Raw genomic sequence first — 13,132 nt, 5'->3', positions numbered from 1 at the left:
TCCAAAGGATTCTGTGTCACTATGGAATCAGCCAGAAAAACAGAACCAGCCGGAGATATGTATTAAGAGATTTATGGCAAGGAATTGGCTCATGTGATTGTGCACGCTGGCCAGGCGAGTTCAAAATCCATAAAGTAGGCTGTCAGGAGACGTAGGCTGGAACTCTTGGGCATGGGCTGAAGATGCTGTCTACAGGCAGATTTCTTTTTCAGGCAAGCCTCAGCTGTGCTTTCAAGGAGTTTTCAGCTGGCTGAATCAAGCCCACCCAGATGATCTTGCATAATCTCCCTTACTCATGGTCCACTGACCATGGACTATAATCACATCTACAAAACACCTTTGCAATGACACTGAGACTAGTGTTTGAATGAATAATGGAGACTGCAGCCTAGCCAAGTGGACACATCAGGCTGACCATCCCATCTTCGAACCACATTTGCAATAAAACCCAAAGTCTACTTCCTGCACTAGAAAGGTCAGTTTCTTGAAGGTAGGGACACTTTAAAAAAAATTTTTTTTTTCATTTTTGAGAGAGAGAGAATGAATGGGGGAGGAGCAGAGAGAGAGGGGGGACAGAAGATCTGAAGCAGGCTCCCGGCTCTGAGTTGTCTGCACAGAGCCCAACGCAGGGCTCAGTCTCACAAACCGGGCGATCGTGACATGAGCCAAGATCAGATGCTCAACTGACTGAGCCACCCAGGCGCCTTAAGCAGGGACTTTCTTGCCTGTTTCATTCATTGTCGTATGCTCAGAAATTTGAACAGCGTCTGGCACATGGCAGGTGCTCAATAAATATGATGAATGAATGGATATTGACATCCAGCTTCCCCTTTTATGTCAGGATATGTAGATATCTAGAACCCTTCTCCCCTGGACCTCTTCAGAAGGTAGAGGCATCTCTGAGATGCTTTCCTCTTCATAAGGCTGCCTGTTAAGGAAGTTAGAAGAGGTGGGGATCCATCCTCCCTCTGCCACTTACTCTGAGAATCACTATCTCTCACCATGCCTTGGGCAACTTGTCTGCCAAATGGGGATGCAACTCCCTTTCTTGTGTGCCTCTTGGGGTCATTGGGAGGATTGGGTGGAAAGGTTGTGGAAAGACATTGTAAAGCACGTGCACAAGAGGACATGCTGTAGGATTCCGTATGTGTGAAGTTCACGTGTTCACATAAGTTTCCTGCACACCCCGTGGTCCTTCCTACCTCTAGATCTGTGTCCAAGCTGTCTTCTCTGCCTAAAATGCCCTTCCTCCTGCTTCTCTTGGCCAAGACCTCTTTATTCCTTTAGGGGTTTGCTTAAGATTCACTTCTTCCAGGAAGTCTTCCTCAATCTCCACAGCTTGGAGAATTCTTCCTGGTTCAGCTTTGCCTTGAGTGTTTTTTTCTGTTAAATTCATCAACACCTGTGTGTTTGGGAGGTAGAATGGCCTCATGGTTGATGGGGCTGGGAGTCACGCTCCGGGCTCTCCATTCATGAGACACACAAGCTTGAGTAGGTGCCCTCACCCCTCATTTGCTCATGGGGATTGTGACAACGGCCCATTCACGTTGAGCGGCTGTCATGTCCCAATTATTCCATGGGCATCCCCTTAGATTTTGACCACAACCACTGCAAAGTAGATCTTGTCATTATTGGAGGTTTTATTTTCACCTCTGCCTTATAGGTGAGAAAGGTGCAGAGAGGTCAAGTAACTAGCCCAAGGTCACCCACAGGCTAAAGGGTAGAGCTGGGACTCAAACCCATGAAAGCTGGCTCCAGAGTTTGGGCTCCTAGCTTCTAGGATATGCTGCCTCTTGAACCTCTCACGGCGATACTAACAAAGACATTGTCGTAGCTCCAAGCTGGCTCTTGAGGGACAGGACAGGAAACCAGGTGGTGGGGTGCCGGGGCCTGACTGGTGCTCAGTAATAGCTATTATTAGGATTGCTCTTCATGTGGACCAGGATGTGGCTGTTTCTCCCCACCATGAGATGATGGGGACCTTTCCCAATTTCTTCCAGGCCTGATAATCAGATCAGGCCTGCAGGGTAGGGGTAGGGAAGGGACAGAGAGAGACAGACAGACAGACAAGAGGGCAACTGTTGTTTGACATCATTTCCCAGTGAGCCACATTACAGAGGCTGAAGTTGTGTGAAGTTGGGAGTAGTGGGTCCGTGCCTGCCCCCAGCATCCTGCTCATGAAGAGTCTGGAGGGGCTTCTAGGAGGAGGGCAGGAGGGGGCCTCCAAGAGTGCCAGCCAGCAGGGGGACCATGAGGAGCAGGGCCATGCTGTGGGGCACCTGGGAAGGGGTGGCAGCAGCCGAGGTGGTGGTGAAGGACTGGGTCACGGAGCCCCTGTTGCAGAGTTGCCCCTCACAGCAGGAGCCCTGAAGGTCAATGTTTGTCCAGGGACTGGAGGTGCCCTTGATGGTGCAGGACGGCCGGTGGCAGGTCCTGATGTATACTGGGACTGAGAAATTGCCTGGACGGGGGTAGTGAGGAGGGGTGAGAACTGAGGGAGGCAGCTGCACCTGAACTCACCTCAGAGGCCAGGGCCACAAACGGGTCCTCAGACTTCCCATCTCTCCTCAGACTAGGACCCTGCCTCCTCCCTCAGACCAGGGGCATGGCTTCTTCTTACAGACTGGGCCATGCCTTCTCCTTCCAGACCAAGGCTCTGCCTCCTCTCTCAGACCAGACCCATGCCTCTTTCCTTAGACCAGGTCCATGTCTCCCTGTCAGGCTTGTCTGGTGCCTCTACCCTCAGGCCTGCCCTGCCTCCACACCCTTTGCCCGGGCTCTGCCCCCACTCCCAGCCCCTCACCGACGGTCATTTGGCCATTGCCCTGGAAGCAGACGCTTTGGTCCTGATGACACTGGACCCGTCGGGACTTCTCCGGGGTGCAGTCCTCCGGGTGGATCCCCAGGCAGGCGTAGCACTCCATGCCGCTGAGAGTCGGCGGGTTGGGCGCTGGCAAGAGAGCGTAGACGCACACTCAGGGAATGGTTTCGAGATACGGTCGTGCGGGTTGCGCACTGCATCGTGGCTTTAGCCTAGTCCGACGTGAAGGCCTGAATCCTAGCAAGGGGGAGGCGGGGCTAGTGGGGACCACGCCCCTCCCTGCCCGGGCCGAGGCCCCTCCCAGCCGCCCCCAGCCCCGCCCTCCGGCTCACCCGGGCTCAGATTGGGGATGGTGTCGTGGGTCATGAGGTCGGCGTTGCACAAGTCGGTCGTGCAGCCGCGCACCACCGAGTAGTCGGGCGGCAGCGCGCGGTCGTCGGACAGCATCTGGCCCGTAGGCGGGCCTGTCCAGCAGCCCTTCTGTACTACGGTCACCGTGGCGCGGTACCCTGGGGGCGGGAGGGGACCGGGGCCTGGAACGCTGCCTTGTCCCTGCCTTCTTCCTCCTCCCCCACCTCTCCGGGCTCGACCTCTCCCTCTCGCCTCCAATCTCTCCCTCCTCCTCCGCTCTTCTCTCGCACTCACCTCGCCTCTCCCTTTCCTTCCTCTCCCTTCAAACTCCTATTTCCCCCACACCTCCTCCCTTCCGCAACCCTTTCTGCCCCTCTCCCCCACCTCCTCGCTCGTGCTGTCTCCTCCTACCCCACTCACGCCCCTCATCCCCAGTTTCTCTCCCACCCCTCCCTCCTCCTCCCTGCCTCCACCTCCGCTCTCTGTCCATAGCTGTCCCCACTTCTTCTCCCCAGTCCCTCCAACCCCTTGGCTCTCGCCCTCTGCCCCCCTCCATCCCTAATCTCTGATCTCGGTCTCTGCCCCACCCCTTTCCCTTCTGCGCGCGCTTCTCCTTTTTCTGCCATTTCTCCATCCCTCACCAGTGTCCAGGGACAAGACTGCCTCAGAGCACCCGTGGGGACAGGAGATGTTGCGGAATTTCACAGCACTGAGGTCAAAGGGCCCGAAGTAGATGTGTTGAAAGCTGTAGCATTGCTGGGCTTGGGACTCTGCCGAGAGAAGCAGGGTGGAGGGGGTGAGAGGAGCAGGCTGGGTTTGGGGCTGTTCCAGGAACTCCCCCCTGCGAGTGACAATCTCAACAGCCAGGCTGTTCTGCTCTGAGGGGAACCAGGCCTCGTTGTGGTGAGAGAATCGGGGTCTGCCACTGTGGTTGGTCATGACTGTGTCTACCTCCGGGCACAGTATTGGCCTCTGTGCATCTGCCAGGCCTGGTTCCCTCCCCCAGGTGTTCCGGATCTCCACCCTCCTCCAGGAAGCCCTCTAAGATTTAAATAAAGGAGGAAATGATTCACTCCTGCTCTGCCTGTCCCTCTCCCAGCTAAACTCAGGATGTCCTAGCACTAAAAGACCATGGATAGAAAATAGACTTCAGCATAGGCAATGGGACTTGCCATCTTGTACTACAAATATACACACACAGCCAGCCCTGGGGGATACAGTCACAAAACTAAAACACTGACATAAACACAACATAACGAAATGGGCACAGGCTCATGCACGTCTCACAAACAGACCCAGAATCTCCTGAGCGTCCGTGCAGAGTTCTACATTCCCACGTAAGACAAGTACTGCCCAGACCCTCCAATGGAAACTTCCCCAACCAAGACACGTGACAGAAAATGTACGATGCGGAGCCAAGAACAACACGCAGAGAGCCCCAGGGACAGAGGAAGTCATACCCAGAGGGAGAGACAAGTGACGGCCTCAAGCGTCATAGACACAAATAAAACGAGAGACCACAATTACGCGAAGTTAGAGATCCAAAAAAGAGGGCCACGAGAACATACAGTTTAAAGCCATAAACAGGTACGAGACACAGGAGAGACATAGGCGTAGATACACAGAGAGACGGGCGCGAGTGAAGATACCCGAGCACATATTCGCACAGACACAAATGCGGGCCTGCCAATCCCAGGGACGCACAAACACAGGGTGGCAGAGACGTGCAAAATTATGCACGCCCCTCCTTTGCAAAGAAAGTGAAACTCAGAGGAAACAGACCCATAGAGCATTTGCTCAAGCACTTGCTCACAGGTGAGATCTGGTACAGACACACACACACACACATGCCCAGAGACCCACTGGCCACGCCCACATGGGCACACACAGAAACGGCACTCTGTTCCGTGGATGAGCAGACACACACAGTGGCCGGGGTGCAGGCTTAGCCTCCTTCCCCAGCTCAGCTCCCGTCTTAGGAGCCACTTCACTCCTGATGGGAGTATGTCCCTGTCCTTACTCAAACTGGGGGAAGGGGTTGCCTGAGGATGAGGCCAAAGTTCTCTGCCAGGTCTAGAAAGAGCCCCCAGGGGTCCCCAGAAGTACCCTTGAATGGGGACATGGGCAGAGAGGATGGGAGGCTGCAGCAGTGGAGAGAGAGAGAGACGCCAGAGAAAATGGCTGACGGGAGGGAGAACAGAGGAGAGGAAGACACAGGAGGAGGACGCAGTCTCCAGGCTGCATCTCCCTCAGACCCAGGAGTCCAGACCCCCAGCCCCTTCCCTTTCAGACCCAGGGATCCAGTCCCACCAGCGCAACCCCCCTCAGACCCAGGAGTCCAGGCCCCCAGCCCCTCCTCCCTCAGACCCAGGAGTCCAGGCCCCCAGCCCCTCCTCCCTCAGACCCAGAAGTCCAGGCCCCTAGACCCTCCTCCCTCAGACCCAGGTGTCCTGCCCCCAGCCCCCCACACCTTCCTAACACTGGGCTCAGAAGTCTGGGTACCTGTCAGGCAGAACACAGCCCCAAAGAGGAAGAGCACGATGGTTCTGGGGACACCCATTGCCAGCTTGCAGAGTCGAGCTGAGCAGAGACACCGAGGACAGCTCCTCCTGCTCTGATTTCTGTCTGGCTGGTTCTCCCTGCTTAGCCCCAGGCATCCCGGCTCTTCAACCCCTGCTCGTGCTTGGGATTCCTCCACCCCCGCCCTTCCTGGCTTGGGCTGGTCTCCACCTAGGTAATCATGACTAGGCCATCATAAGTCCTTGGTGCTGAGGAAGGAGAGGGATTGGGGTCTGGATTCCTGGGTCTGAGGGAAGAGGGAGCCAGGGGCCTATAACCCTTATTTTGGGGGATTTGTGATTTGCAGGCTCTTTTTCTACCCTGTTCCCCACATTGTGTTCTAATCTGAGGTTGGCACAGATGGTCTCTTGATTTCTCTTCTCTTTCTCTACCAGAACACACGTTACCTGTAAACTCACACACACACACACACACACACACACACATACACACACACACAATCTCCAATGCTGGGGCCCATGTCTCCAGATGCAGAGACACAAACATCACCTCCTCCTAGAAGCCTCTTCTGACCCTGAGCTTCCCCACTCATCCACTCACCCTCAGTCTCAGGCACCTCCTTGTCTCCCAGCCATCATCATCCTGGGTTGGACTGCTGTCGCCTCCCCTATCAGGCTGAGAACTCCTCAGAAGCCTCAGGGATGTTTGCATTGTTGTATGAATGAATCAATCAATCAATGAATGTACAAACAGAGAGGCAGACAGACAGACAGGCAGTTACACATGGGATGCAGGAAGACAGTCATACCGAGGGCAGACGGATATAAATGTAGACATCCAGACAAACCCAGACATGAAGAGGTGCACCCTGATGAACAGAATGTGACTTTAATAAACGTGTGTTACATTATTAAATGAATAAATAAAAAAATTGCAGGAGATAGAGACACAGGCAGACAATCAGAGGGACACATTATCCCTTGAGAACACGGAGAGACCCGTGTGGACAGTCAGACATGGGGCAGATGGGGACATCCAGACAGACGCCCCTGCAGGCAGTGGGGCTGAGGCAGTGACCCCAGGTCAGCATCTCCTGGCCTGGCCCGCTTCTCCCCCTTGATGGAGCTGCCTGCTGAGATCACACCCCTCACTGTTCCATGTAGGGTGGACACCAGGCAGGTGCAGAGAGAGGCCAAGAGTCATAGACCCACAGATGTATGGGACCGAGTTGACATAATGGCAGTGACCAGGATGGCCTTAGTAGTTTCCTGAGCTTGATTAAATTGTACACAGCTTTCTTCCTGACTACAGGCTCCTGACTTCCCTTTTCTTAGGATACTTATGTGAGAAAAGCTGGCATTGCAAATTCTTCCTCCGTCTTCTTGAAATGTAGGTAAATCTTCCCCCAGCCTCTTAGCAGTTTTATGATCCCAGAATGTCTTTCTCAGGGACCGGGGAGCCATTGCTTTTGAAAGTCATCTTCGGGGCGCCTGGGCGGCTCGGTCGGTTAAGTGTCCGACTTCGACTCAGGTCATGATCTCACAGCTCGTGAGTTCAAGCCCCGCGTCGGACTCTGTGCTGACAGCTCAGAGCCTGGAGCCTGTTTCGGATTCCGTGTCTCCCTCTCTCTGACCCTCCCCCGTTCATGCTCTGTCTCTCTCTGTCTCAAAAATAAATAAACGTTAAAAAAATTTTTTTAAAAGTCATCATCATCAAGGAAGATAGTGCACACACACATGCAAATACACACACACACACACACACACACACACACACACACCACTCCATCTCCCAGGCTCTGTGGGAGGGAGGGTAGGAGCTAAACTTGAATAAGCGACAGTTAGCAAATACAGATGGCCTTACACAGAGAAAAACACTTGTAGGCTAGGAAACACTCGGTGTGCCGGGCACGTCCCATGGACAGGCCCCTCTCCCATCATCCTCCAGCCCTGTCCCACCAGCCCACCCAGTGCTTAAAAACCTTCCCACATTTTGTTTTGGTGGAGTCAAGTTCAGTCTCTCTCTTCTATGGCCATAGTCTTGAGTGAAGTCTCCTGTGCCTGTTTAACTTTGGTGCAATTTTTCTGTGACAGTCAGCTGACACCCAGGCACTCGGACACTCTCCAGATCCTGGACTCTCACAGGTTGGTCATCCTTGCCCTCCTCTTGCCAAACCACTGCCTCTCCCATTGGCATCACTTCCCCAAACCTGTTCTGCATCCAAATTGTTCTTCCTGCTGCTCCAGTTCCTGCCCCAGGCTCTCTGTTGGGTGCTGGCCACACAGGAACAGGTGGAGCTAAGGGCCCCTGGAGTGTAGAGACTGGCCAAGGACGGAGGCTGGGTTTTCTGAAGCCCCTTGGAAGGGAGAGGCTTTGGAAGTGTTCACCATGGTTCACAGTTTCAGAGATTTGAGGCTTAAAGAATCGTCAGACCAGGCCATGTCGTGTGTGTGAGTATATGTATGTGGTGTGTGTGTATGAGTGTGTGTGTGTGTGTGTGTGTGTGTGTGTGTGTGTATGAGTGAGAGAGAGAGATTGAGAGAGAGAGAGAGAGAGGGTGTGTAAGTGACTGTGTGAGTGTGCGATGGTGCATATGTGATTTTGATTCCGGTAACATTTAGGTACCTTTGGAGGCTGTGAGATATTAGGTGGGAAGTACCTCTCCGTTGTGGGAGGTAGTCAAGTGGAGACGGTGACCTACGCCTAGGGATTTGGGCAAGGCTCTTATGTCCACAGGGGGCTATCCATCATGAACTCTGAGCTCCCTGTAAACTCAGAGATCCCTTTTTTCCCCAAGTAATTAAACTTTAGCAACCAAATAATTAATTATTTAAGAGATTGGGGGAAAACTGAGGATGTTTGGTGGTAGCCATGAAGGTGTTATTTAAAAAACTTTTTACTGTTAGAAATTTTTAAACACACACAACCCTCCAGAGAATACCATGCTCACCCCCAAGCCAAGCCTCAACAATTTTTAACATATCACTGGTCTTGTGTTACCCTTTCTTCCTTTGGTGCTGGTTAAGGCATTGAGTTGGATTCCTGCATTATTTTGCTCAAAATATTAATTTCACTTAAAACACCAGTTAAGAATAGATGATTTTCTTTTTTTTAAATATTTATTTAATTTTGAGAGACAGAGAGAGAGAGAGAGACAGAGACAGAGCACAAGCAGGGGAGGGACAGAGAGAGAGGAAGACACAGAATCCAAAGCAGGCTCCAGGCTCCGAGCTGTCAGCACAGAGCCCGATGTGGAGCTTGAACCCGTGAACTGCAGGATCATGACCTGAGCCGAAGTCGGCTACCCAGCCTACTGAGCCACCCAGGTGCCCCAAGAGTAGATGATTTTCAAAGTGTACCTTTGGCTTATGTTCCAGGTTGCAAGTCTTCATGAATGTTATGAACAATTTCTAAAAGGCTGTTGCTTGCTACTGAGAATTGAATTCCTAATGCTATGACGCCACCAAATCAACTTTCTCTTTGCATGCTGAACAGTTTCAAATTTATTTTCAATACACGTATTTTCAGTATATTCCCACGTTTATTAGAAGCTGAAAAGTAGTCGTAGAGTGCTTGAATGATATTTAAAAATTCAGTAGTAGTGGGGCATCTGCCTGGCTCCTTTGGTAGAGCACGTGATTTTGATCTTGGGGTTGTAACTCTGAGCCCCATGTTGGGTGTAGACATTACTTAAAAGACGAAACCTTAGGGGCACCTAGGTGCCTCAGTTGGTTGAGTGTCCACTCTTGATTTCGACTCAGGTTATGATCTCATGGTTCACGAGATCGAGCCCCGCGTTGGGCTCTGTGGGCTCAGCGTCAAGCCTGCTTGGGGTTCTCTCTTGCCCCCCCCTTCTCTACTCCTCCTCTGCTCGCACTCTCTCTCTCAAAAAATAAATAAATAAGCTTAAAAAATAAATAAAATCTTTTAAAAATTCTGTAATACAGAAGAAATTTTTGGGGTGCCTGGGTGGCTCAGTCGGTTGAGCGTCTGACTTCGGCTCAGGTTATGATCTCTCGGTTGGTGAGTTCGAGCCCCGCGTCGGGCTCTGTGCTGATAGCTCACAGCCTGGAGCCTGCCTCAGAGCCTGGAGCCTGCTTCGGATTCTGTGCCTCCCTCCCTCTCTGCCCTTCCTCTGTTTGTGCTCTCTCTTTCTCTCTCAAAAATAAACATTCAAAAAATGTTTTTAAAAAAGAAATTTTTGCTGCATTATTTATTGTCCAGTTGGATTTATTCCTCTAAGGAGAGAGAAAGGAGGCAAGTCAGGAGGTGTTCCCGAGTCTCAGCCCCACCTCTAGATGCCTACTAGAGCACTGTCTGGATGTCCTCAACTACCTGGTGTTTGCATGTCCTCAGTTCCTGTTGAATGTGTTAGAATGTTTTCCAGGATCTTCTGTTGTATTCCATAAGCTTGCATGCACCTTTCCATTTCCGTGCAGATATGCAAATATCTGGCCTCTCAAATGATCCCCCTGACGCACCTCCACCAAAGTTGGTTTCCTTAAGCAGGTTAGTAAATGTGCCATCAACTATCTCCCCAAAGTGGACAAAATTCCCCAATTTTCCTACATCTAGGAATTGGTGCAGTCTGGAAATCTGCTCATCTAGCAACCATTACTAACTGATCTGTTAACTACAAGCGGGCTTTGTCAGCAAAATAATTGAGAAACAGTATTCCTTATCTTATTCAAAATGATTTCATTAGTCAAACATGCTATGATTATAATGTTTTCTTAAATGTCATCGCCTAGATAATGTGCAATACCACATGTGACCAATCTTTATGTTCTGCATAAACGGTTTTTCCGTAAGTTGTCAGAATTGTGGAGCTTTGCCCTGGAGCCCACGTCACTGCTTCGCCAAAAATGGACTCATGCACATTGTGTGCCTATATTTTCTTCTATTTTCACAGAGATGCTGCCTGCAGCATCAATGTATAGTTTCTTCATATCCGATCTTATTTATTTTTTTTGTTTTTTACAGCTCAGCAGTGTTAAGTATAGTTATTCATGTGGTTGTGCAACCGATCTCCTGGGCTTTTGTATCTTGCAAAACTGAAACTCTAGAGCTTGTCTTTGGAGCCATTTTGGTCCTGATGAGTATGTGCCATATTAGTATGTCCCTAGATTGGGGGGAGGGGTTGCCTGAGGATTGCCGCATTAAGTGTACAATACAGTATTGTCACAATGTCCTACAGCAGATTTCTGGAACTTACTCATCTTCCATTGGGATGAGGTGAAACTATACCTGTTGAATAGCATCTCCCCCAGCCCCCTCCCCTCAGCCCCTGGCAACCACCATTCTACTTTGTTCCTATGAATTAATTTGAATGGAAATTCAATACCTCATCTAAGTGGAATCATTAATATTTGTCTTTTTGTGACTGGCTTGTTTCATTTAGCCTGTTTTCAGGGTTCATCCATGTTGCAGCACGTATCAGAATTTCCTTCCTTTTTAAGGTTGAATAACATTCCATTGCTTTTTTAATGTTTATTTATTTATTTATTTATTTATTTAAATGTTGATTTATTTTTGAAAGAGAGATGCAGGTGTGAGTGGGGGAGGGGCAGAGAGAGAGAGGGAGACACAGAATCTGAAACAGGCTCCAGGCTCTGAGCTATCAGCACAGAGCCCGACCTGGGGCTCAAACCCATAAACCATGAGATCATGACCTCAGCTGAAGTCGGATGTTTCACCGACTCAGCCACCCAGGCTCCCCGAATAACATTCCATTGTATGTATATACCACGTTCTGTTCATGCATGCATCTGTCCGTGTGCACACAGATTGTTTCAGCCTCTTGGCTATCATTGTGCATAATGCTGCCGCGAACATGGGCGTACAAACGTCTGTTGGGGACCCTGCTTTGAACTACGTTGGATATATAATAAATCAGATCATGGCTTTGAGTAATGCGCACTATCATGCCCTCACTTTCGTAGTTTCAAATATGTGATCAATGTTGCCAGTCTTTGCATGGCTGTTTGGCAGACAAGACACCGAGACAGAGGTCAGTGCTCAGGACCTTGGGACCAACAATCGTGGAAGGGAGGTGAAGGAGCAGGACTGGACAGAGGGAGAAGTTGAGCTGTAATTCATTCTCAACAAAGTCTAGGTCCACCCCAGGGGAACTCTCAGTAGCTGAGGTAATCCCCGTGGGAACAGCCACTGAGAGAGGCAAGGCCTTCATTCCTGAACAGGTCTTAGAAATCATGTTTCTGTCTACCACTATGTCCTTCAAAAGTTAAAATTTTTTACTTAAAGTGAATAATTTAAAATTTTTTTATTTTTTATGCTTATTTATTTATTTTAAGAGAGAGAGAGAGAGAGAGAGAGAGGGAGAGGTGGAGAGAGGGAAAGAGAAAATCCCAAGCAGGCTCTGCCCTGTCAGCGCAGAGCCCCATTCAGGGCTCAAACTCAAAAACCGTGAGATCATAGCTTGAGCCGAGATCAAGAATCAGATGCCGAACCGACTGAGCCACCCAGGCACCCTTTAAGGTGAATAATTTTTAAGAGCTTAAGTGTTTAATATTCAAACATATTAAAATTATTAAATTTTATTTAATATTTTGAGACCAATATTAAAATTGACATTTTAAGAACTTAAACTTAGGAGTCTAATATCTGAATTAGATGGTTGGATTGGCAAAAAGCATACTAATGAAAGGATTTTTCATTTTCCCCCTTCCACTCATTTCTTGAAATTTTTCCTTCACGGTTTGTATAAGGGTAGGAGATAAATTCATGTCAATCATTAATAACTTTGCATTTAGCTACATTTTGCTGAAATAGCTGCTGTGGAAAATTTTTTTCTCCCTGCCACCTTATTTTTTTTTTTGCAAAAATGTATTCTGTGATCCAATTAGTTTTATGATAGCTTTCCATTTTCCAGTCGTGATTATTTTTTCCTTCTTGATAGATGTCAAATAGGGTTGATATTTTACCATAGAATCTTAACATCATAAAATAATATGTAGATGACAAGTCAGTAAACTTAATAATAGTTAATTTCTATACTGATGAAATTGTTAAAGCAATAATAAACAACTGCTATAATAATATAATTAACAGACTGTTGAGCAATACTCTTCAATTTCCACCCACAAACATTCTTTGTGGATTACTAAGGGTAAATTGGGTATTAATTATTATATAGTGATTCATGCCAAGTGAAAGGATGTGTGGACTTAAATTTGGAACTCAATAATTCTAGTCTGGTATGGCAAATAATTAGAAAACATGAACTGCAGTATGAAATGCTGAACGCGGCCAAAGCTCAGCCACCAAGCGGGATTTTTTTTTTTCTCATTAAACTTTTGTTTTAATGGCTCTCAAAATTCTGTGACAGATTTTTGGTTCAATTGCTTCCACTAAAAAGTACTGATTTTAAAAACAAATAACTTGGGGAGACTGGGTGGCTCAGTTGGGTTAAGCATCTGA

The 13,132-nt window shown here is 49.1% G+C and overlaps 1 protein-coding gene across 1 annotated transcript; it reads right to left on the bottom strand.

Moving 5' to 3' along the window:
* Positions 1-1,622: 1,622 nt before the first annotated feature.
* LYPD5 (LY6/PLAUR domain containing 5) lies at positions 1,623-6,403 on the bottom strand. The gene is made up of 6 exons (XM_049622315.1): positions 6,309-6,403; positions 5,675-5,916; positions 3,814-3,942; positions 3,154-3,330; positions 2,804-2,950; positions 1,623-2,461 (listed from the first exon to the last, which is right to left on the bottom strand). The coding sequence occupies exons 1-6, from the start codon at positions 6,401-6,403 to the stop codon at positions 2,199-2,201; spliced, it is 1,053 nt and encodes a 350-aa protein (XP_049478272.1). The 3' UTR covers positions 1,623-2,198.
* Between the last annotated feature and the right edge of the window lie 6,729 nt (positions 6,404-13,132).

This window comes from Panthera uncia (genome assembly GCF_023721935.1).
Source record: "Panthera uncia isolate 11264 chromosome E2 unlocalized genomic scaffold, Puncia_PCG_1.0 HiC_scaffold_19, whole genome shotgun sequence".
Lineage (NCBI taxonomy): Eukaryota > Metazoa > Chordata > Mammalia > Carnivora > Felidae > Panthera > Panthera uncia.
Note: the sequence above shows the minus strand (reverse complement) of the source record. Positions and strands in the feature narration are given on the sequence as shown.

Coding starts and splice junctions, on each gene's coding strand:
- LYPD5 (XM_049622315.1), bottom strand. CDS start 6,403: ATGCAAACATCCCTGAGGCTTCTGAGGAGTTCTCAGCCTGATAGGGGA. Junction 5,917..6,308: donor GATGGCTGGGAGACAAGGAG/GTGCCTGAGACT, acceptor ATGATGGCCTAG/TCATGATTACCTAGGTGGAG. Junction 3,331..3,813: donor AGTCTTGTCCCTGGACACTG/GTGAGGGATGGA, acceptor TCCCGCCCCCAG/GGTACCGCGCCACGGTGACC.